We start from the raw sequence: 24557 nt of genomic DNA, 5'->3' as shown, positions 1-24557 counted from the left end.
GTGGGGGTCATAGGACTCCATGGTGCCCTATCCCCAGGCAGTCCTGTTTCATGACACAACAAAGGACTTTGACATCACACTGGATGAGGTGGAGATTTGGGGGTGCAGGTGTAGCATCTGGTGGAGGAGGCAACAGATAACAAGACTGCTCAAGCTGGAATAAAAGCAACTGTGGGTGAAATGGGCACCTCACAGCAACTTGGGGCCAAACTCAAGAGGCTGGCAAACTGTACGACAGAAGGGACTTAAATCCCTGCAAACTGGAGGGTGTATATGTCACTCATCTGTGAAGGGCAGCTTCTACCTTTCTGTGCAGCTGAGATTTGATCTAAGGGGAGGGGGTGAGAGGAAGCTCAGTAAAAAATACTAAACAAGCTCTTGAAGCCCAGTGTGAGCATAAAAGTTTTGGTTTTTTTTTTTTGCTTAATCTTCTATTATAGAAGTTTTCAAACATTCGAAAGTAGAATATTGTAGTGCAATGAACCCCTGTGTACCCATCACCCAGCTTCAACATTTAACAAATGGCCAATCTTTCTTCATTGCCCCACAGCTCCCTTTGGCTTAATTTAAAGCAAATCCCAGACATCATATTATTTCATCTGTAAGTACTTCAGTCTGTGTCTCAAAGAGATAGGGGCTCCTTTTTAACATAGACATATAAGCCATTACTATACCTTGAAAGTTTTAGGAATTCCTTATTATCAGCTAATATCCTAATAATATTCTGGTTGATTTCTTTGAATTAGGATCCAAACAAAGTCCACACATTGCAATATTGCATTGTGTTGTTATGTCCCAGAAGTCTTTTATTCTAAAGTAGTTTCCCCTTCTACTTTCTTCTCATTGTCATTTGACAGGTTATTTGACCCATATAATTTTCTGCTTTTTACACATGGTTGATTTTATCCTTGTGATGTCTTTTATCGTGTTTCCACTACCCTCTGTATTTCCTATGAACTGGTAATTAGATCCTGAGGCTTGATCAGGTTTAACATGTGCTTCCCATGCATCTCACCAGGAGATGATGATGTGATGTCACGATTGATTAGTGAGTTCAGGTATTGTCAGCCGGATCTGTCCATTATAATGTCTCTCATAAGCTTTTTTTTTTTAACAAGGTAAATATAGATCTTTACCATCACCCCTGAAAATTCCCTAATTTTCTTCCCAATTTTCATCCCCAAAGTCAATCACTTTTCTGAAATTTTTCACTATAGTTTTTCCTGTTCGAGAACCTGATATAAATGGCATACAGATGCCACTCTCGTGTCTGGCTTCTTTCATTTATTCAGTTATTTTTATTGTATGAATATGCCACAGTTTATTTCCCCATTTTCCCACGAAGTGCATTAATGAGCCAAAACTCCGTATTGAAAGGTCACAGCTGGCGAGACTTGGCTTCCATTGGCTACTAACGCGTTCCTCTTCTCTCCCCTCACACCCGCCCCGCATCTCCACGCGTCTGGCCTCCCGCAGTTCGGAAGCGAGAGAGCTCCCAGCCTGCAGCTAAATTTGTGGAGTAGATTTGATTGACAGCCCAGATCCTCAGTGATCAATGCCCTCCGGATTCCGAGTTGGTTTCGCCGATTTCACCAAGTTCTGAAAATCGAGCAAGTGCCCATCGCTTGCTTGGGTGAGCTAGGAGAATTGGGTGTACCCTTCAAAGTTAGTTTAAGGTATAATTCTTTTATCACAGGAACACTCGCCTCCGGTCAGGAATGAAACTGAACCTTGACGCGTTGCCGCTCGTTTTCAAATGTCCCTTCCAGGACGCCGTCCTTTTCCGGGTACGCTGAGCGCTGGTAGAGTGCACGGGACTTCCGGGAGGTCTAGGAAGTCGTCCCTCTCTTTAGCAGGAGGCGGGTACCTCTGCAGGTGTAGACCCAGGTCCTGCGGACCGGCAGAGTGGACCGGGAGGGGTGGGGTGGGACAAAGTGGCTGCAAGCCTGAGGCGAGGTCCCCCGAGGCTGCGGCTGTCCGGCCAGGAGGTGGCCATTCATTCCTCCATTGTGGCTGAGGAGCGAGGGCCCCTTCGGGGGCTCTTTCGAAGTCCGTGCCTTTACCTGAAGGAGAGCCATCCTGCGCTTAACCTGGGGTGCTGCCGGCCTTCTCAGAGCGGAGGGCGTCCCCCTTCTTCCACCCTGCGGCCCAGGTGACCGCTGCCATGGCTTTTCCCCATCGTCCGGATGCCCCAGAGCTGCCTGACTTCTCCATGCTCAAGAGGCTGGCCCGAGACCAGCTCATCTATCTGCTGGAGCAGGTCAGTGCCTGCCACGCTGGGGGCCTTACTGTATCAGCAGCACTCACTGGTTGCATAGTTCTTTCTTACTGAGCTCCCTTGGTCTTGCTCTTGGCCCTTGGTATTGTCCTTGGAGCTTCAGTGGCAGGTCCAAAATGAAGCACTCAGGGAGGGAAACTTGGGACGATCTGGCCAGAGAGTTAATGGAAATCCCCCCCCCCTTTTTTTTCATACAGACAAGGGAGACACCACTAGTGCCAAGCATCACTGGGGATGGAAAGATGGTTAAGACAACTTTGTCCTTAGGGTTCTTACGTTCCAGTGGGAGCAGTATGAAACACAAATTACCACACACAGGGTATCATGTGGTGAACGAGTGATAGCTAGGGTGCCTGAAACAATCATTTGTAGCTGGAGTGATCTAGGAGTTTCAAGGGGCTGGAGTGTGAAGATGAGCGTATTTTCCTTGGAGATGGGAGAGGATGTTCCGTGCAGATGGACTGGTAGGAGCAAAGTTGAGGAACCAGGGAAGGACAGGCATGTAATACAGAGAAGAGAGGGATGAGAAGTTACACAATAGGCATTAGGCAGCTACTGAAAAATTTTCCCCAATATGTGACATGAAACAATACTTGAAGATGATTCTAATAGCCATTGTGAAGTTGGATAAATGGGCAAAACAAGAAGGCCAGTGAGGAGACCATAGATCAGACTGAAGTAATAAAGGCCCACACAAAATTAGTGGCAGTGGAAATGAAAGGAATTGATGGGTTTTTTTTTGAGTCAAAGACATTGATTTGTCGTAAAGGTTAAGGGAGAAGCAAAGCTGAGTTTGACATTTTTAACTTGAGCTAATAAGAAAATAATGCTATTACTGTAATTTTAATGGATTACATATATAGTCTTTTGTTTAATGTTCATATTCCCCACTAGATTTGAAGGTCCTTGAGGACAGGGACATACCTATTTTGTTCCACATGTATACCTAGTGAGTACCTAGCTTAGAGTCAGGCACTTAGCATGTGCTTAATAAATATTTGTTGCATGAACATTGAATAGAAATGAGAAAAAGAATTAGAAAGAGGAACAGTTTTGGTGGGGGAAGTTGAATTGTTTGGGTTTGGATAGGATGAAGTTAAGATGCTAGGAGGAAATACTCCTTGTAACATCAGAAGATAGAAAGGTAGAATTGCAGCTAGGGTAAAGATGGAGACTTGGGAGAACCTCAGGGGATGTGGGACCATATTTTATTTCTCTGTAATATGTCCTGTAGTGGTAGCACAATGATTGGCACATGAAAGACACCCAACAGATGTCTGAGGAATTGAAAAGAGATGCTAGTTAGAACCACTAGTTCTGGTGAGATCCCCATGAAAGAGAGTAAATGAGACCAAGGATAGAAACTTGTAAATAGAATGATCTGAGGAAAAGCTGCCCACAAGGATGACTTAACGTGGCCAGAGTGGATTTCTGTGCAGTAATGTCCTCTTCAAACTAACTTCCTCTGACTTAATTCTTATTAATGGGCACTGCTATTCAGGCTTGAAACCTCAGAATCATCTTTGACTCTTCTTCCCTCCTCACACTTAACTAAACCAGTTGCTGAGTCCTGTGGATACTTATTTCCTTACACCTGACTTTTTTTTTTTTTTTTTCGGTACGCGGGCCTCTCACTGTTGTGGCCTCTCCCGTTGCGGAGCACAGGCTCCGGACGCGCAGGCTCAGCGGCCATGGCTCACGGGCCCAGCCGCTCCGCGGCATGTGGGATCTTTCCAGACCGGGCACGAACCCGTGTCCCTTGCATCGGCAGGCAGACTCTCAACCACTGCGCCACCAGGGAAGCCCTACACCTGACTTTTTAAATGGTGATTATAAAATAACACTAACAAATTCTAGAAAATGCAGAAGATAAAGTGTAAAGAAAAAAAATCACTTACAACCCTACTATCAGATACAAGCACTGTTAACACTGTTAATTTCTTTCAAGTATTTTTAAAAATTCGATTACACGTTCCATGTATCTCTTAAAAAACCTATTTTTGTTCACATCACCACCAGCCTAAATCAGGTCCTCATTCATTACCACAGGCTTGGGCTGCTTGTTTGTCTTTTGTTTTCTTGCCAAACCCCGCGGCATGCCGCGCATCCCCGACCAGGGATCGAACCCTCACCCCCTGCAGTGGAAGCGCAGAGTCTTAACCACTGGACCGCCAGGGAAGTCCTTGGGCTGCTTGGACTGGTGCATTAACCACATAAGTGTAGTCCTTATCTCTAGTTTGTCATGTCTCCAATCCATTTTACCCACAGTTCCCAGATTTACCTAATGAAAATTCCCAGCTGATTGGATGCTTCAGTGTACAAAACCTTTCTATTTTTCCTTGTTCCATAGAGGATCAACACCAAACTCCCTAACTTGGCATTTGGGACCCTTCATGCTCTAATTCCTGTCAAAGATTTCAGTCTTGTTTCACACCATTCCCCTACATCAAGATTTCTCGACCTTGGTGCTATGGACATTTTGGGCTGCTTGATTCTTTGTGGTGGGACTGTCCTGTGCATTGTAGGATATTTAGCAGCATCCCTAACCTCTACCCACTAGATGCCCGTAACACCCCCTGCCCCAAGGTGGACAATCCAAAATGTCTCCAGACTTTACCAAATGTCCCCTGGGGGGCAAAATCAGCCCTGGTTGAGGACCACTGCCTTACCTATCAGGCAAACTGAATCGCTTGTTCTGCCCTTACCATTCAGCCTGTTCTCTTTTCCTGGCCTTTGCTAGATTGCCATCTCAATCTATCACTGCCAACATCCTACCCATTTGTCAAAGCCTAGTTGAGAGGAAGCTTTCAACGACTTCCCCCTCTCTTCTGCTCAGTGTGACCTCTCCTTTCTCTGGACAGATGAAAGGGCAGCATCAGGAGTGATGAAGCGGGAACCAGAAGACAGGGATTTGGCGTGAGAGAGTGGGTGTGAGGGTGAGGACTGTCCTGGGTTAAGTTTTCCGCCTTGAACATAGGTTATTTTTGTAATTAGAAGAAAAATGCCATTTAAAGAGATATTTGGCAGTTAGTTGAGGGACTGGAGGATACACGGTGTGGTTTTGTTTTGTTTGGCTTCGTTCAGCAGGAAATCGATTGGGTTATCAGGAGACAGTGGAAGAGGTGGTGGAGTAGAGGAGCAATGATGTAGAACAAGGTCACAGGCGAGCAGGAGGGTTGAGTGACAAGGACTTAACCTTAGAAAGAACGTGAAATATCTTTCCACTGGTACAGAAAATGAGAAGACAAAATAGGTGAATATGTAGAGAAATGTCAGCTGTGGATATAGGCAATAAATAAGGTGCTGGGGTAGATGAGGTCTAGTGCCCTTCCAACTCAGAGACTGTGCTTCTATTAAATGGATGGCTGGATGAGCTGTCAGCCAAGGGAGCTCGTGTGACCTGAGAGTAACCCAAGATACTGTGTCTCCTTCAGCTTCCAGGAAAAAAGGACTTGTTCATTGAGGCAGATCTCATGAGCCCGTTGGATCGAATCGCCAATGTCTCCATCCTAAAGGTACCTGCCCCTTTCCCCACGTGGATCAGGCCCTTCTTTCCTATTAAGCAGTTTTTCTTTTGATGAACAGTATATATTACTGAAGAGTGACTACCCTTATAGGGTAAATAGGGGATGGCAGAGTTACAGTAAATAGGGGATGGCAGAGTTACGGTGACAAGGGGGGATTGATACTCTTTGTATTGTTTTTGAATTGTTTTATTTTGGGGTTTTCTATTGACAGTTTGAGGAAGGTTCAGTGGGATGGTTGTCAGGGAGGTACTTAGACTGCTAGAATTAGTATAAATAGGAGGGAGCCCTTCCAGAAGACCCCTGTCATTGTATCGGGCTTTGGGTTTCCAAGCACACTTATATCCATTGTTTTGTTGGATTCTCTCTGTAGCAACATGAAGTAGACAAGCTGTACAAAGTGGAGAACAAGCCAGCCTTCAGCTCCAGTGAACAGTGAGTGTCTGGGAGACTCTGTCTCGGCTCCAAGCTGGAGGAGGTCCCTACACATTGGCCTTTGATTGGTCCTTGGCCGAGATCTAGCACCATGATGTTTGTGACATGGTTTGCTTCCCTCCTCTTTTACAAATTCATCCTTAGGTTGTGCTTTAGCCTCTTAATTGGTCTCCCTTTCTGCGGTTTCTCCCTCCCTTGTCCTCATCTCTCTTTAACCCAACCTACCATCTCTAACCAGATTGATTAATCTTTCAAAAATATTTTCATTGGGCTCTCCTGAAGAACCTTCAAGGCTTCCCTTACTTACCGAGTGAGGTCCTCATTGTTCGTCATAGATTCCAAGGCTGCCTCCAGGGAGGCCTCTCACCCCCTTTCCAGCCTGGTCTCTTTCATGTCCCCACTATTCAGCTCGCACTTTTGCGTGCTTCCAGGCTCTGCACACGTACCTCCGTGTTTTTGGCCACTCCACCCACTCTGCCTGAAATTCTCTCCTCTCCTCACTGTTCTTGCGACAAATATCCAGCCTTCAGAATCCAGCCCCACCTCCTCCACGCAGCTCTCAGTTGCCATTCCAGGGTGATTTTCTCCTCCTCTAGATTTGCATGGGCTTCAGTGTTTGTCCTGTTCACCTGGTACACAGTCACATCCTGCCTGTTGTCTGGTGTTTGTTTTTATTTTTAATACTTCTCAACTTAAGTAATGTACACCCTCCCTTAGAGGAAATAATTCTCCTAGATACATGGAGAATACATCCATGAACCCCAGTTTGAAGAACACTATTTTATATACTTTCTTGTATTGTTTTTTAACACTTGATTGTTAATATACTCCATACATATGTGCATCTTATTTTGCCCAATAGACTGTAAATTATTTGAGAGCAGGAACTCCTGGGTCCACCATAAGGCCAATAAGTGCCCCCAACCCACCACGATATACCTGTTTTATCGAGGGGAGTCTTGTGTGTGTGTGTGTGTGTGTGTGTGTGTGTGTGTGTGTGTGTGTGTGTGTGTGTGTTTAAACTCTTAATTATATACTCATATTTTTTAAAAAATTTTATTTATTTATTTGGTTGCACCAGGTCTTAGTTGTGGGAGGTGGGCTTCTTAGTTGCAGCAGGCGGGCTCCTTAGCTGCGGATCCAGGGCTCCTTAGTTTTGGCTCGCCGCCTCCTTAGTTGTGGCATGCTAACTCTTAGTTGCAGCATGCATGTGGGATCTAGTTCCCTGACCAGGGATTGAACCTGGGCCCCCTGCATTGGGAGCGCAGAGTCTTATCCACTGCGCCACCAGGGAAGTCCTGGGTCCTGTGTGTTTGGTATGTAGTGAGCCAAAAGAGCTGGCAGGGCTTTGGCTGGGGTGAGAACTGTAGCAAATGGTGAAAGAGTTGGCATTGTTTAAGTTTCTTCTAAGCTGCTATCACCAACTTCATGATTTTTCTTCACTGAGGTTTTTTTCCCCCTTCTCTCCCATAGATTATGCTTCTTGGTCAGACCTCGCATCAAGAATATGCGGTACATTGCCAGTGAGTGTGCCATGGTGTTCATTATAACTAAGACCTGGGAAAGGGTGGGAAGGTCTAAGGACCCTGACCATAAGAACCCTTTAATAAGAAAAGAATTGTTTGGGTAGGCCATACTCCTCGTAGAGGCTCTCTGCTTCCTTGCTTCTAGTCTAACAAAGGTCCATGGCTTTTGAGTTGCATCCTTTCTGTCTGTAGATCTTGTCAATGCTGACAAAATGGCTGGCCGAACTCGAAAATACAAAGTGATCTTCAGTCCTCAGAAGGTGAGTTTGGACCCTGGTGGAAATGACATCGGGTAGAACAGGACTGGGGACTAGGAAGGGGTAAGGGGCCAACACTATATAGCTGTATCTCCCTCAAAGCAAATTATAGGTGACTGAGCAAAATACCTGTCACCGTCTTTTTATTAAGGTAGCAGAGAGTCTGTCATCAAATTGCCCCGAATATAGATTGTATAGTTGTGAGAGATGTCCTCTACATAGATTTCTTTAAGTGAAAAGATTGACATTTTTGAAGTAGAACCTGCTATGTATCCCTTCCAACACCAATTCCTATATAGTAATGGTGCACAATGTTATGGCTTTTCAATGACTTTCTCCCTATATCCCTTTAATAACAAACACAATAAATCTTCACCCTCCCGCCCCACGCTCATCGAAGGCATGTGGCTGGGCTGCCCTTGGGTTATCAGAACCATACCAGTGTACTTTGGAAGAGGTTTTTCTTACACAGGGTGCAGTAAAATGGTCTCTAAGCTTGGAGCAGCTGAGGGAACTGAAGCCCACAGTCACATAGTGAATTAACATAGCCAGGCTAGGTTTCTTCCATCTTTACCTCAATAATTGCAGTAAGTGTTAGGTGATCTGTCATAGTATCTCCGTTTCTCAATTCCATCAAGCTCCCCTGTCATCCCCACATCAACGGGGTGCATTGTAGGTACATCCTCAACCTGATTGATTGGGAGGAATGATGTACCAGGTCTATACATTGCCCGTTGTAGGACTATACAGTGATACCAAGTAGTGCATGCCACACTTAGAGCAGGTAGAAATTAAAGTTGAAAGGACAGGGATTTATTCCTTTGCAATTTTCCCAAGAAAATTCTAAAGAAAATAGAAGCAGTAGGTAAGACTAAAGACACTGAAGCCAAACTGTCTGGCTGTGAATCCATGCTTTAGCACCTATTACCTGTGTGATCTTGGATAAGTTACTTAACTGCTCTGTGTCTCAGTTTTCTCATCTATAAAATGGAGTTGATAATAGTACTTATCTCTTTTAAATGAGGTGACTTTCAGTTTCTATTAAGAAGTCTAGAGGAATCATAGGCTTATATTGTTTTCTCATCATTTAAAAGGAATAAGAGGAAAGAACCAATGATCTTCCTTTGAAGATCATTTGAAGATTGATAGCACAGTCTTACAGCTATTAATCCTGTTTAGGAATACAAATATATCAAGTGTAGCATTATTACCAGGGCAAGAAAATTATTGAGTAAAATAACCGATCAGAATTAGAGGTTACTTTTGTATGTTATTAAAGGAGCTATAGCAGTAATCTCTAGTTTTTGGAGTCTTACAAAACCCTGTTTTTCAAATTATACTTCCAAGGACAGATTTGTTTAAACAGGGAATAGAACAAATTGTTAACAGTTTCAAATAATGCTACAAGCCTCCATATCACACAGAAAAAAGAAAATTGATATTTTTATGAATTTTTTTCTTTCTAACACCCTATCTAATCAAATTTTTTGACCTAATTTTCCATTACAGGACAGTGTCTTCCTTAGTTGCTGTAGGGAAGAGGAATTTTCTCTCTCTTCCTGAGACTCCCTTTGTTAATTATGAAGATTGGCAGTTTTCAAACTGGGCTATGGAGTTCCATTAGTTAGCATTAAAAGTAGCCCTGTAGGGACTTCCCTGGTAGTGCAGTGGTTAAGAATCCACCTGCCAATGCAGGGGACACGGGTTCGAGTCCTGGTTCGGGAAGATCCCACATGCTGTGGAGCAGCTAAGCCCGTGCACCACAACTACTGAGCCTGCGTTCTAGAGCCCGTGAGCCAAAACTACTGAAGCCCGCGTGATACAGCTACTGAAGCCCAGACGCCTAGAGCCCATGCTCCACAACAAGAGAAGCCACCGCAATGAGAATCCTGCGCACTGCAATGAAGAGTAGCCACTGCTCTCCACAACTAGAGAAAGCCTGTGCACAGCAACGAAGACCCAACACAGCCAAAAATAAATTAATAAAATTAATTAATTTTAAAAAAATTTTAAAAAAAAGTAGCCCTGTAGGATTTCAGTTTTACTGACATAAATGAATGAGGGATGAATAGGACTCTTCTGTGTAACCATAAAATAAGGAGCACATAGCATTAATCTTCCACACCTCATAGAATTATGAGGATCAAGAGAGGTAATACTTTTATTTTTTATTTATTTACTTTTCAATTTTTTTTTTTTTTGACTGCGCTGGGTCTTCATTGCTCCATGCTGGCTTTCTCTACTTATGGCAAGCAGGGGCTACTCTTCATTTCAGTGCTCGGGCTTCTCATTGTGGTGGCTTCTAGTTGCGGAGCACAGGCTCTAGGCGTGCAGGCTTCAGTAGTTGTGGCACACAGGTTCAGTAGTTGTGGCTCTCGGGCTCTAGAGCACAGGCTCAGTAGTTGTGGCACACAGGCTTAGTTGCTCCACGGCATGTGGGATCTTCTTGGACCAGGGATTGAACCCGTGTCCCTTGCATTGGCAGGCGGATCCTTAACCACTGCACCACCAGGGAAGTCCCTCTTTAAAAAAAATGTTTATTTATTTAGTTGGCTGCTCCGGGACTTAGTTGCAGCATGCAGGATCTTTAGTTGCGGCCTGTGGGGTCTTAGTTGGGGCATGCATGTAGGATCCAGTTCCCCGACCAGGGCTTGAACCCGGGCCCCCTACATTGGGAGCACAGAGTCTCAACCACTGGACCTCCAGGGGAGTCCCGATGGCACAGTCTTACAGCTATTTATCCTGTTTAGGAATACAAATACATCAAGTATAACATTATTACTAGGGCAAGAAAATTATTGTGTAAAATAACCAATCAAAATTACAGGATACTTTTGAATGTTATTAAAAGAGCTATAGCAGTAATTTCTAGTTTTTGGAGTCTTACAAGAACCTTTTTTTTCAAATTATACTTCCAAGGACAGACTTGTTTAAATAGGGAATAGAACAAGTTGGTAACAGTTTCAAATAATGCTACAAGCCTCTATATCACACAGAAAAAGAAAATTGATATTTTCATGAAGTTTTTCTTTCTAACACCCTATCTGATCAAATCCTTTGACCTAATTTTCCATCATAGGATGATGCCTTCCTTAGTAGCTGTAGGGAAGAGGAAATCTGTCTCTCGTCCTGAGACTTCCTTTGTTAACTATGAAGATTGGCAGTTTTCAAACTGGGCTATGGAATTCAATTAGTTAGCATTAAAAGTAGGTCCATAGGGACTTCCCTGGTGGTCCAGTGGTTAAGACTCCTTGCTTCCCCTGCAGGGAACGCAGGTTCGATCCCTGGTTAGGGAACTAAGATCCCCATGAGCCACGCAGCATGGCCAAAAAAACATAAAATAAAAAATAGAAAATAATTTACAAAAAATAAAAAAGGAGGACAAGTCACTGGCCTTTCCCCATCTAAGAGCGGAGGCTCACCTGTGTTCTTGGCCCCATCCCTGCCTGCTTTCTCCACTCTCTTGCTTCATCAAGTAGACTCTTATATCTTCAACCATATTTATCCCTTCTAAACAGTTCTCTGTCCTCATCTCTTGTCCCTGACAGCGACTCTCCCTTAATTTGTGGCCAGACTGAAGAATTATCTGCTGCCACTGCTTCTGCTTCCCCACGTCCACCTTCACCTTTTTTTTTTTTTTTTTTTTTTTTTTGCGGTACACGGGCCTCTCACTGTGTGGCCTCTCCCGTTGCGGAGCACAGGCTCCGGACGCGCAGGCTCAGTGGCCATGGCTCATGGTCCCAGCCGCTCCGCGGCATGTGGGATCTTCCCGGACCGGGGCACGAACCCGTGTCCCCTGCATCAGCAGGCGGACTCTCAACCACTGTGCCACCAGGGAAGCCCCCACCTTCACCTTTTAATCTAGTCGCCTAAGATCTCCATTGTCAAATCCAGTGATGTCTATGTCATGCTCTTCCTCCTTAACTTCTCTGGCATTTGAGACTGTTGCCCATTCTTCCTTGAAACTCTGCATTTAGAGGTGCTATTTAGGGGTGCTGTTTTCTCCTAGTCTCACCTCTCTATGTATTCTTTCTCGGTCTTCTCTGCCCGGTCTTGGACTGTGCACCCTTTTAATTTTGGTTCCCTAGAGTCCTGTCCTAAGCTCTCTTCTCTCTGTATGTTCTTTTGGACAAGCTATCCACTTTAAGTGCAGTGTATGTGACTTTAGCCCCCAAGGCTGTCTGTCCAGACCTCCCTCGGTGTCTGCAGAGGTCCCATGGACATGTCCTAACCAGAACTCCAACCCTGCTCTCTCCACACCATTGCTTTTTACCTACACCTGCTCCTCCTCCTCTGTTTCTATAGCACTGTCATGCCCTGCTTCCCGTCGCTGCTGGCAGGACCCACCCTTCCCTGACAGCTGAATACTTTCTCCTTTGTAAAGCTTTTCTAGTCCATCAGGGAGAAAAAAAGCAGTTGACTTAATAAGTGAATGAAATGGCTGAAGAGGAAACAAAGCGTTGGGCCAGTGATTCCAGCGGTCCTTTCTAGATCTAAGAGTCTGGGTTCTTTTGTCTTTTTCACTGGGTTCAATAAGTGTGGTCCTTGGGCTTCCCTGGTGGAGCACTGGTTGGGAGTCCACCTGCCGATGCAGGGGACACGGGTTCGTGCCCCGGTCCGGGAGGATCCCACATGCCGCAGAGCGGCTGGACCTGTGAGCCATGGCCGTTGAGCCTGCGTGTCCGGAGCCTGTGCTCCGCAACGGGACATGCCACGACAGTGGGAGGACCGCGTACCGCAAAAAAAAAAAAAAAAAAGAATAAGTGTGGTCCTCATCAGTGACCACAGAGGAACTCCAGAGAAATGGAAAGAATGGAGAAGGGGTTACTAATCAGCTTCCCTTTCTCTTTCAGTTTTATGCGTGTGAGATGGTGCTTGAGGAAGAGGGCATCTATGGAGGTGAGAGGAGACGGATATGAGTGGAGAGGGGGAGGACGTGTGGAAGAAGGCCGTGATGGTTGTTCCCCGTACCCATCTCCTTTTCCCTGCCTTATTCCTGTTGGCCTGGCAGGAGGAGAGGGTACTGAGAATGGGAAGGAAGACCCCAAATTAGAATACTAGTGGGGCTATAGTTGAAAATCACCGATGCGCTCTTTTTACCTCCCAAGACTCCCACAAGCAAAACTCGTGCCTTCCCTCCTGTGTGCATTCCTCACTCCATCCTCCATGCAACACAAACCCGGTCGCCATCCTCCCTACTGGAAATCCTGCAGTGGCTCAGAATAAAGCCCAGGATCCTCAGCATGGCCTCCTGTGCCTCTACAGTCTGGCCCCTTCCTGGTCCTTTAGCCTCCTCACGTGCCACTCCTCTCTCCTGACTCACTACCCTTCAGCCATGGGGACTTCACACACCAGTTCTTGTTGCCTAGAATGTTCCTCACCCTACAGCTTTTTGCCTACCCAAATCATACTCAAATTCTAAGCCAAATGTCTCTTCTTTAGGGAAGTCTTTCCTGTGCCTGTAGTTGGGGTTAGATCCCTGAAATATTTGTGCTCATAGGTTGCTGTTTTACTCCTTTGGAGCATATAACTGTAGTTAGATTTGTCTGGTGTGTACTCTCTCACTACCTTGTCAGCTCCAGAAGTCAGGAGCATGTCCATTCTGTTTACCACCATGTCCCCAGTATTTAGCCTAGCACCATACATATGTGGCTCTCCGTCAGTGTCTGTCCAATAATGCATAAATGAAGGAGTGTTTCATCAGCACTTTTGGTCCGCACTCTAATGAAAACACACCACTGAGATCCCACTGTATTACAGGCTGTTACGTACATGTCTCCTTTCCTTATCAGCCTGTGAGCCCCTTCCGGGCAGAGATTGTCTTATTCACCTCTGAGCATCCCGTGCTCAGTGCAGTACCTGGCGTGTGGCAGGCACTCAGGAGTTTTTGCACGGCTCTAGTGGAGCTTCCCTCTTAATGTGGAGCCACGTGCCTTCGGCAGGGAGGCTGATGCTGTCTGTACCCACAGATGTGAGCTGTGACGAATGGGCCTTCTCTTTGTTGCCTCTTGATGTGGATCTGTTGAGCATGGAACTACCAGAATTTTTCAGGGACTACTTCCTGGTAAATGCAGGGCCCTTGGGTCTTGGCATCAAGGAGTCGGGACAGACATGGGGTCCTGTGGGCTAGAAATATGGATTCAACCTTCATCCAACTCATAATTTATCATGAGTGATAGTAATTTGGAGACGGAATACCACTGCTTGAGGTTCATGGGGCTTCCATTGGGGCCAATGAAAATGGACTTTTATAAGCGTTGCCCAGACCCTGCCTTTCTGCTCAAGGCTTCTAGGCCTATCCACTTTCCAGATGGATCTGTCGGGTTGATCCATATCTTTGTGGTCCATGTGGTCCCTGCAGGAAGGAGATCAGTGTTGGATCAACACTGTGGCACAGGCCTTGCATCTCCTCAGCACGCTCTATGGACCCTTCCCTAACTGCTATGGAATTGGCAGATGTGCTAAGGTGAGCAGTTCTGTGTCCTGATAGCCCCTATTCACTTGTTTTCTAACCACCAAGGATTGTTCATGGGCATCTGGGATGTGAGGTATATTCTTTACCTTGCTTTCATTGCTCCAGAGTAGGTCCCCAGAGGGGAGAACTTGTGTGGCTAAGAGAATGGCAAGGGCCCAGGACCTCTAGGTAGCATCCCTAAATCTTTGGGGGCGGAGAGACTCCTTCACTGGTGTGGGGCAGGATGGGGAGGGGTAGGAACAGGTGGGAGTAGCAGAGGTAATATTGTTAATAATTAGCTCCTCTCTTGGGGTCAAGGAGAAGGATCACAGGGAAAGGGGTTGGGTTCTGTAGGTGTGGGGCTGCACAAGGGACCTGGACATAAGATTGCGAATGTCTTGGGCCCTGACAGATGTCACATGAATTGTGGAGGAAACTGGAAGAGGAGGAGGATGGTGAAACCAAGGGCCGAAGGCCAGAAATTGGACATGTCTTTCTCCTGGACAGAGGTGAAGTATGCTCAGCACTCCTCTCATCTGTCGACCCTAGAAGATACGGGAATATGGGAAACATGGTGGCGCAGCTGGGATCCTCAAGTTGAGGCTGTGAATGCCAGCGTTGACTGGGGGCGTGGGCACTTGGGCCCCATGGAAGGCACTTGAGCGGATACTGAGCAAACTGGGTGGGAGGCTGCATCGGGGAAGACCCTCATGGTCGGGGATCTCGGTTTCAGACGTGGACTTTGTGACGGCACTTTGCTCCCAGGTGGTTTACGAGGGTCTGGTGGATGACACCTTCCGCGTCAAGTGTGGTAAGTGGCATCTTAGCGAGACGGAGGGGTCCTCAGCTCCTGGAGCTTCCCACGGTGAGGGTGAAGGACTTATGGGAGAGACCCAGGCTTGGAGTGAACTGCTGCCTTCCAAATAGTTTGGGGGAATGTTTAAATATTTCTTTTTTTTGGGCAACACTCCGTGGGGGATCTTAGTTCCCTGACCAGGAAGCTCAGAGTCCTAACCACTGGACCACTAGGGAAGTCCCTGGGGGACCTTTAATGGCAGTTCCGGAAAGAAAGGGGAAGGAAGGACTCATCAGAGATCCTCATAGCTGTTTCCTCTGCTCTCAAAGGGAGTGTCGACTTTGGCCCAGAAGTCACATCCTCTGACAAGAGTCTGAAGGTGCTGCTCAACGCCGAGGACAAGGTGAGCACATGGGTGCCGGCAGAGGATTTCCCCAGGGCCACTGCCACCATGAGGCTGTGGGCCGCGGCACTGGGAGGAGAGGCTGAGTCCCCAGGACAGAGGGGCACCCAGCCATTTAAGAGCACAACCCAGAGCACATAGCAGGGATTTGACATGTCCTTACTGATACCAGCTCAGCTTCCTTTGTACTTCTGCTAGAATAGCTGAGCACTCTCCCTGTGCCGTTGTTACCCTGATGAGACAGGAAGGAACGAGGTATGCGTCTGTATAGTAATTTGTTCCTGTCTCATTCTCCTTGCAGGTGTTTAATGAGATTCGTAACGAGCACTTCTCCAATGTCTTTGGCTTCTTGAGCCAGAAGGCCCGGAACCTGCAGGCCCAGTATGACGTGAGGCTCCCAGCCCGGGTCCTCTGTCTGTTTCCCCAGTGGCTCCCCAGGCTGCTGCCCTTTGGCTCCCCTTCTGATGCTACAGTGGGTGGGAACTGAGGGAGGGTAGTGTTTGCTCACATCTGAGGGCAGAGGGGCTGACCTCATGGGAATGTCCCCACAGCGCCGGAGAGGCATGGACATAAAGCAGATGAAGAACTTCGTGTCCCAGGAGCTCAAGGGACTGAAGCAGGAGCACCGCCTGCTGAGTCTCCGTAGGTTTCAGCTTGAGGGTAGGGCAAGGGGAACCCTGCAGAGGAGATCTGGGAGGAGATCCCTGTTCATTTGGAATATAGTGCTCTTCTTTGGTCTAAAGTGTGAAGAAGTGCTCCTGCACTTTGCCTTAAGAGGTCCTTATTCTTCTGGACAATAAAGAGGCATTCTTCCAAAACCAGGAATATGTCAGCTCCCCTTTTGTCCTGTCTGCAGATATCGGGGCCTGTGAATCCATCATGAAGAAGAAAACCAAGCAGGACTTCCAGGAGCTCATCAAGACTGAGCATGGTGACTTGGCTACTTCTCCTGCTTCTGCTTCCGTGGCTCCCAGTCCCAGCCCGCCCTGAAAAGATGCTCTCTGGCTCTTTCCAGCTGACGCTGGCTGTGTGGAATGTTGGTTCCTGCTAGAAGCCCTGGGGGCCCCTTAACCCACCCCAAGGATGAAGAAAGAGATGGGGAGACAAGACGCCCATTAGCATAGATGGCAACAGCTGAGCAGCTCCCCCAGTAACAGGCTCTCCTCTGATTATTTGCAGCGCTGCTGGAGGGCTTCAGCATCCGTGAGAGCACCAACTACATTGAAGAGCACATAGACCGGCAGGTGAGGCGGGAAGGGGGGAGATATTGGGAACAGTGTTTAGAGGTGGGGCTCAAGCGGAAGCAAGAGGAGAGAGCGTGTGTTATGAAACTTGAATTCTCCTTGACTCTTTCTTCCTGTGCAGGTGTCACCCATAGAAAGCCTTCGCCTCATGTGCCTTTTGTCCATCACTGAGAACGGTGAGCTCCAGGGACCAAAGACGCCAGATTGAAAAGCTGTACCTTAGGGATAGTTCCCTGTAATCTCGTGGATTCTTTCCCCTGTAAAATAAAGCAGCTTTTGTTTTGGGTGAAACATCCCCAGGTCATAAGGTAATTTATTGTTCCAGCCCTAAACAGGACCACATCCACCCTCCCCAACGCCCCCGGCACACGGCCTGTCCCATAGTAGGATTGCAAAGGGATAGAGCCGAACGGCATTTCTCTCATCATTCCATCTGGCCTCCTACCCGCAACAAGATTTCATAATCAAGATACAGTCCAGGAAAAACCAATTTCATAAACATTTTAAAAGCTCAGATTCTGCAACCTTTCATGGCAACTTGTTTTGAATGTTGAAGTCTTCCAGTTGGCAAATATTCTTTAAGTTTGCTTTCTACCCAAAGACGTTATTTGCTTATTCTAAATCCCCTTTATTGTAGTTGGAAGTACATTTCTTCTTACCTCTGTGGAGAAAAACATCTAAGGCTGCACTTTGGGAACTCATTTGAACACTTTTCCTATTCCCCACTAGCTGTTGAGCAGTTCCCCAGAAAACTGGCCCATAGCCAGAGAGAAATGCACGGGAAGGCCCTTGTCCTCCCTCCTGGCGCATCCCACCCCCCACTACGGATTAGATTAGCTTTTGTTTCGGTGTCCCTTCCTCGGGGCTCTTCCTTGGAACTCTCAGATCCGGGCTATATCTTTCAAAAAGCAAGCTTAAATTTAGGAGTCAATTTAGAATCAACTGCATAGGATGCAAGGTTAACGTTATGTACTGACTCCTTCCTTCTGACTAGGGTTTTTTTTTGGTGGGACGAGGGTTGGTTTGTTGGTTTGTACACTTTAGGGCACCTCAACTGGCTCATGAACCTTTATCTTCCTTACCCTCAGGTTTGATCCCCAAGGATTACCGATCCCTGAAAACCCAGTATCTGCAGGTAAGGCCAGGAGACTGTGTTCTTGAGGGAACTTGGTGGAGGGAGGTCATTGGACATTTTCGAAAGAGGCAAAAGAAGAAATGGTCCCTTTCCTGTCCCCATCACCCTCCTGTTCCCATGCAGCCTCCCTCTCAGAGGTTGTGGGGATGGTCACCTTTCAGCACGCAGAGACCCTTCCCACTACCCTTGTTTCACTCTCCTCCCCTCTTATGTGGCCAGTGCGGGGGGAATTTGAACAATTCAGCTGTTGGACCCAGTGGTGAGTTCTTACTCCTGGATTCTCCCTTTATTTAGCACCTTGCGAGGCGTCAATACACCTTTCCTTCCAGGTCCTTCTCAAGTCCTACCTCCTCTGTGAAGCCTTCCCCACCTCCTTACATCGACAGCTTTCTGTGCTCTCTAATTGTTCTGTGCTGCTTTTATTCTTTGTTTGGCATTTGGTGATTTCTGATATGAAAATCTTCCCCACAAACAAGTGTGCGCTGCTCAGGACACAGAGCGCATAATCCTCTCCCCCACCTCCATATCACCTAACAGTGCTAGGCCCTTGGTGAACGCTCGGTAGAGAGCTGAATTGCATTTTCTTCAGAGCTATGGCCCCGAGCACCTGCTAACCTTCTCCAATCTGCGGCGAGCTGGGCTCCTAACGGAGCAGGCCCCGGGGGACACCCTCACAGCTGTGGAGAGTAAAGTGAGCAAGCTGGTGACTGACAAGGCTGCAGGTGAGCAGGGAGTACAGGTAACCCCTTTCACCCTCCTCGGCTGTTGTTGCCCGTTCTCTCAATAGGCAGAGCACCCTGGTGGGGAGAGAATGAGCTGGGGAAGGAGAAAGTGATTCCTTACTGTTACTGTCCTTACTGCCACTACTTCTGCTTGTAAGAGCAGCTTCCAGTTATTGAACACTGACGTGCTAAGCCTTTTAGATACACTTTCTCATTTAATCCTCGCAAAGTTTCCGTGTGGTAAGTTTTATTATCTCCATTTTACACATGAGGAAACCGAGGCTTAGGGAGGTTAAGCGACTTCTTCAGGGCCCCTTAGTAAGTCAGATTTAACTCCAAAGGCCGTACACTTAACCAGTAAACTAGGATCACCCTGTAGATTGCATTTAGTAGAGGGCTGGTACCCTGTAGGAGGAGGAAGACTGCGGGTGGGAGAAGGGTGGTGATTGTCTTAATCAGTTCCAGGGAACTGTAGGTGAACGGCTTTGAAGGGGATCTTCAGATGTGATAGGTCCTGCTATTTGAGAAGAGGGGGTCCTATCATTTCCTGAGTGGTATCACCTGTGGCAGCATCATTAATCCATAAACCTTAGATGAAACCAGCGCAGATTTCTTTCCCAGGAAAGATTACTGATGCCTTCAGTTCTCTGGCCAAGAGGAGCAATTTCCGCGCCATCAGCAAGAAGCTGAATTTGGTATGTAGAACAGGGGTGGACAAGGGAGGCAGTGGGGTCAGTCCTTTGTGAAGTACTTTGAACCAACAAAATCCTCTCTGTCATTTTGTTTTTATAAAGATCCTTTTGTGTGGTAGCATTATAGCATGAGCTTAATAATGAGACAAGACACAAAGGTTCATTCATTTAATGAACACGTAACTCACACCTACCAATGTCAGAGAATACACTAAGTGCCGCTTCAGTGACAGACATGTCCCATGTTGCTGAAGGGTCAGAAGGGTCCCTCTTTCCAGCAAGCATGGAAACTCATTCAAGAGAATCAGCAGGCACTGAACAGCTTTCATCTTTGGTTATGGATTCTTTTTTTTTTTTCCTCCAAGGCTATTGCTGTTTCTTACTTTAGTTGAAGTAAGAACTGTTCTTAGGGGTATGCCACTTTTCTCTGACCCTGTAAAGGACTGGAGGGCTGAGTGGTCACTTGCCTCATACAGTCCCCTTTGCCCTCTAGATCCCACGTGTGGATGGCGAGTATGATCTGAAAGTGCCACGTGACATGGCGTATGTGTTCAGTGGTGCTTACGTGCCCCTCAGCTGCCGAATCATCGAGCAGGTGAGAACGAGTGGCTCGCTCCTGTTCATATTTCATGCTCTCTGCTTTCTCTTAGTCCCTGGCCTGGCCCAACTTTTAACTACCTGAGTGACTAGCAAGAAATGTGACAGTCTGGCTGCTGCTAGACTTGAAACTAGCGCTTGTGCCTTCCCAGGTGCTGGAGCGGCAAAGCTGGCAGGGCCTGGATGAAGTCGTGCGGCTTCTCAACTGCAGTGAGCTGGCATTCACAGGTGCATGGCCTTGCCCAGTGGGGGCGGGGTGAAACGAGAGGAGGGCTGGATGCATCATCCAGTAGTGCCGGTGAAGAGCTGAGTCTGGTCTGGTCTGGTCTTTGCAGACATGACCAAGGAAGACAAGGCTTCCAGTGAGTCCCTGCGCCTCATCTTGGTGGTGTTCTTGGGTGGTTGCACATTCTCTGAGATCTCAGCCCTCCGGTTCCTGGGCAGAGAGAAAGGTGAGATCAGGCTTCCGTGGGATCTGGGGAACAAAGGGCAGCCCTCAGGAAGGCTTCTTTACTGGCCTCTGGGTACCACTTGCTGCCATCTTGCTGTGGGCTGAATAGCAGGAAGCCCAGTTCCACCAAGCATGGCAAGTTGCTGTGCCCAGGAGCATGGCACGGACGCATCTATGACTATAAACTGGTGCTCTGACCCAGCCAGGGCCATGGAACTGGAGGGGCTTGACATGGCTGGTGTTAGGGGCTTAAATCTGCCCTCAGTCATGTATGGTGTTGCTTTTGGCTCCTTAGGGTACAGGTTCATTTTTCTGACGACAGCAGTCACCAACAGCGTTCGCCTTATGGAGGCCATGAGTGAGGTGAAAGCCTGAACTTTTCCCGGCCAGTGTTGATGTCTCCCTGGACATGTTCCACAGTGGGAAGCAGGAGTTTGAATCCCAGCTGCTAATAAAATGTCTACCAACTATGCTCCTAACAGCTGGGGAGCAGGGAACTTATTTGAATTTAGAGAACATATCTGAGGAGAGAGTTCACTTCCTGCCCCCAGGATATTTCTTTTTTGTTTATGAAGTACAGCCCATGCTGATGAGATAAGGAGGAAGAGGATCTTTTGCTAAATCCTGTTTGAGTATCATTGTAAATAAACCCTCTACTCTCAATGTATCAATATTATGTTTAGTTCTAGACAGGCACTTCCATGTTTACTGGTGAAGCAGAGGGGGCTTTACATAGGGGCTTCGTGTATTCTACGGCCTGGACTGGGTAGTAGCTCTGGGCCTGGTCTGGTTCTTCCTTGAAACTTGCACTGTACTGGACTTTCCTCAACCATAAAATGAGGATTAGGTAGATGATCAGTACCAGTTGCACCCTTCCAATTCTAAAATTCTGTGATTCATTACACTTTAGAAAAAATGAGCTTGCTATGGTTTTAACTTAAGGAGTCGCTTGAATTTTAAGCCTTTTGTTTCTTATTGCAGAATGAAAGATTATGTCCCTTGTTAGAGCAATTTCAGGCATTGGCAAACTGTGCTCCTATAAAGGTTACCAGTGCCCTCCTAAGTGCTGATTCTAGTGACCTTTCTTTCCCTTTACCCTTTAAAAATTGTGAACACTAACCACATCTATTAGTGGTCGTCTTCTAAGTTGATCTCACTGATGATCCCCTTTACCTTCGTGTAATTCTCATATTCAGCTTCCATGACACACTTCTTTGTCCTCCTACATTCTCCTAGGCTGCACTTCCATCTCCTTTGGTTCCTCTCTCTGTGTATCCTCCTTTGTTGCATCTCCTGTCTCTGTCCTTTATTGTTATCCACTTGCCCATCCCAAACTTTTGTCTCACTGCTGAGATTCACACGATTATTTACAACCTGGTCGTTCCATGGGCAATTCACACTCAGCATGTCTAAAATAAACTCTCACACTGAACCTCGTGTCCCAACTTGGGATCCCTAAATCTGCTCCTCTTCCTCTGTTTCCTTAATTGACATCCTCATCATCTACCCAAGTTTTGTTCATGCAAGAAATTATATCCTTGGGACTTCCCTGGTGGTCCAGTGGTTAAGACTCCGTGCTCCCAATGCAGGGGACCCGAGTTCAATCCCTGGTCAGGGAACTGGATCCCACATGCATGCCACAACTGAGAGTTCGAATGCCACAACTAAAGATCCCACATGCGGCAACAAAGATCCCACGTGCTGCTACTAAGACCCAGTGCAGCCAAATAAATAAATAAAATTTTAAAAATTAAAAGAAAAAAAAGAAATTATATCTTTGACCTCAGATTTTTTTCTTTTTATCCCCCACATTCAGCTGGTCCCCTTACCCATTATTTCTAAATGCTTCTGGTTCATCTTCTCACCATCCCCATGGCAGAGGTACTTGTTTTTGGCCTGGGCTTTTGCAAAACTGTCCCTCCCAAGCTCTGCCTCCTATCTGTTGCCCAATCCACAGTGCTGCCACGTCTTTTTTTTTAAAATTGGGGTATAGTTGTTTTACAATGTTGTCTTAGTTTCTACTGTACAGCAGAGTTCCCTGTGCTATACATCAGGTTCTCATTAGTTGCCTATTTTATACATATTAGTGTATATATGTCAGTCCCGATCTCTCAATTCATCCCACCCTCGGTGTCCATACGTTTTTTCTCTACATCTGTGTCTCTGTTTCTGCCTTGCATGCCACTTCTTAAAATAAAGATCCAAACCTGTGGTGTTGGATCATCAAAAGTATTCTTTCCATAGGAGAATGATAATGCTGTGAGTGCAAATTCCAAGGAAAATGCAGTACCTCAAGTATCTAGCTAGAATCTTGACAGTGCTACGTCAAGCTAGTGTGCAAGATCAAAGACACTGCTGACAGGGCTGTTAGTTTGTAGAAAGAATATTTGGCAGTCAGAAAAAGTTCTATGCCCAAATGAATAAACAGTGGCAGTGCATTCTAGAACAGTGCTGTTCACTAGAAATATAAAATGGTCCTTTTTAATACACATTACAGAGTGTTTTACATGCTGAGTATGTGCTCTGAATTGTTATCTTCCAACGGTTCTATGATCGTTGACCGCGGGATCTTTGTTAGCTTCAGAATTACAGTGTAAAGCACATTATAGCAAAATCGTCTTATGTCTGGATACTTACAACCGTGGCCCTGGAAACCTGTCTGAAGATCACAAGTTTTTGAAGCTTTCTGGAAAACTCTCAGGTTAATCAACAAAGAGCGCAAGTAAATTTAAAAAGTGGTTGCCTGCAGGCCACATACTAGTGGTGCAGATGTTTGGCACGCGCTGCTCATGAGTTAAAGGATGTTGAAAGCACCAATGAAGTTTTTCCGAAAGTGAGAAAAACACGGTCCGGAAGGTGAAGCAAACAGGCATCCTTTATTTTTCCTTCATGGAAAAGACAAATGAAGAGAATTCACAGAAGTTACAGTTGACCAATACACATGGGGAAAATGTGCAATTTCAGCTATAATCAAGCAAGTATGAATCAAACAAGGAAATGCCACTTTGCCTAGCAAAGTGGTTTAAAAGGACAGTAGTACTCCATACTGCTGAGGGTGAGGAGGGTACTCTTCCTTGGTGGTGAGGGCAAATTAATAAATACAGCCTGTCTGGAGAGGGAGCATAAAGTAATTACACTTCTAGGAACCAACCCTAAGAAAACAATGCAAAATGCCAAGTTTTAGGTATGAAGACATTTATTTGTACAAAGTACAACCTAAATATCCATCGATGGCAAAGTAGTTGAATTATGAATCTACACAGCAATATATTACACAACCATGAAAAAAGGAAAAAGTGATATATAAGCATTAAGGCATGTAGCAAGGATACAAAAGTACTTTGTCGATTTTGAGTTTTTCAATTTTTATATAACAATTATATAAATCCAGGTAATTTGAAAGAAAACCACGATCCAGGTAATTTCCATTCATTTACCAGTCGTTACTTGGGCAAGTCACTCAGACCTTTTTGAGACAGTTCCCTTTGTAGAATGGCGATAATACCTAGCGGGATGGTTGGGGAGATTAAATGGGATCACTCGTCTAGAAAGGTACCAGGCCGGTGAGCAGGGTTCAGTGACCGTCCCTTCCCTTTCCCTTTAGGTCATGGTTTCCTACATCTGGGGAAACTGCTCGGTCCCCAGCCTTGCTGCCTGAATGAGCAAGGGAAACAAATTACGGCGCCAGGCTTTTCTGTTAATCCCTCTCATGTCACCCCTCCGGCTGAGGGCGGCAAGGCCGTTTACGCGCCACGCCGGGGAGATCCGGACACCGGGCGGTCTCTGGGCGGCGACGTGCACTTCGAATCAAAACCGCGCCGGGGCGGGGCGGAACTCCGAGCAGGTTGCCGTCTCGCAAGGTTTGGACGTCCCCTCCCGGCTACAGCAAAGCGAGACAAGAGAGCCGCGCGCACGCGCACACAGCGATCCGGTCTCCCGCCGGCGCGCGAGCGCTTCCCACGCCCAGTGCGCGAGTCCCCGCCCCTAGCCACGGCGCGCCGGGGGGCGGGGCGAGGCGGGGCTTCGCGAGGAGCCACGGGACG

The 24557-nt window shown here is 46.7% G+C and overlaps 1 protein-coding gene across 2 annotated transcripts; it reads left to right on the top strand.

Annotated features, from left to right (window-relative positions):
- Positions 1-1815: 1815 nt before the first annotated feature.
- VPS33B (VPS33B late endosome and lysosome associated) lies at positions 1816-21181 on the top strand. Of its 2 annotated transcripts, none has more exons than XR_007475465.1 (23): positions 1816-2260; positions 5713-5793; positions 6176-6237; positions 7711-7760; positions 7956-8023; positions 12874-12919; positions 13990-14084; positions 14382-14486; positions 14887-14983; positions 15208-15285; positions 15600-15673; positions 15975-16061; positions 16225-16315; positions 16530-16604; positions 16853-16917; positions 17039-17093; positions 18006-18052; positions 18642-18774; positions 19396-19469; positions 19960-20061; positions 20199-20291; positions 20399-20515; positions 20810-20832. XR_007475465.1 is itself a non-coding variant. In XM_004278268.4 (23 exons), exons 1-23 carry the CDS (start codon positions 2165-2167, stop codon positions 20887-20889), a joined length of 1854 nt encoding a protein of 617 aa, XP_004278316.1. In that variant the 5' UTR covers positions 1825-2164; the 3' UTR covers positions 20890-21181. The 2 variants fall into 2 exon arrangements, 1 of the variants encoding a protein (XP_004278316.1); XM_004278268.4 differs by having other exon boundaries at positions 1825-2260; positions 20216-20291; positions 20810-21181.
- Positions 21182-24557: the final 3376 nt, after the last annotated feature.

The sequence above is a fragment of the Orcinus orca genome, chromosome 2 (genome assembly GCF_937001465.1).
Source record: "Orcinus orca chromosome 2, mOrcOrc1.1, whole genome shotgun sequence".
Taxonomy (NCBI): domain Eukaryota; kingdom Metazoa; phylum Chordata; class Mammalia; order Artiodactyla; family Delphinidae; genus Orcinus; species Orcinus orca.
The sequence above is the reverse complement of the archived record's forward strand: the minus strand, read 5'-3'. Positions and strand labels throughout refer to the sequence as shown.

What these genes read in the sequence shown, in the direction of transcription:
- VPS33B (XM_004278268.4), top strand. Translation starts at nt 2,165, where the DNA reads ATGGCTTTTCCCCATCGTCCGGATGCCCCAGAGCTGCCTGACTTCTCC. An exon ending in GCCTTCAGCTCCAGTGAACA is followed by an intron (nt 6,238 to 7,710) that starts GTGAGTGTCTGG and finishes TCTCTCCCATAG; the next exon opens with ATTATGCTTCTTGGTCAGAC. An exon ending in CAGTGAGCTGGCATTCACAG is followed by an intron (nt 20,292 to 20,398) that starts GTGCATGGCCTT and finishes TGGTCTTTGCAG; the next exon opens with ACATGACCAAGGAAGACAAG.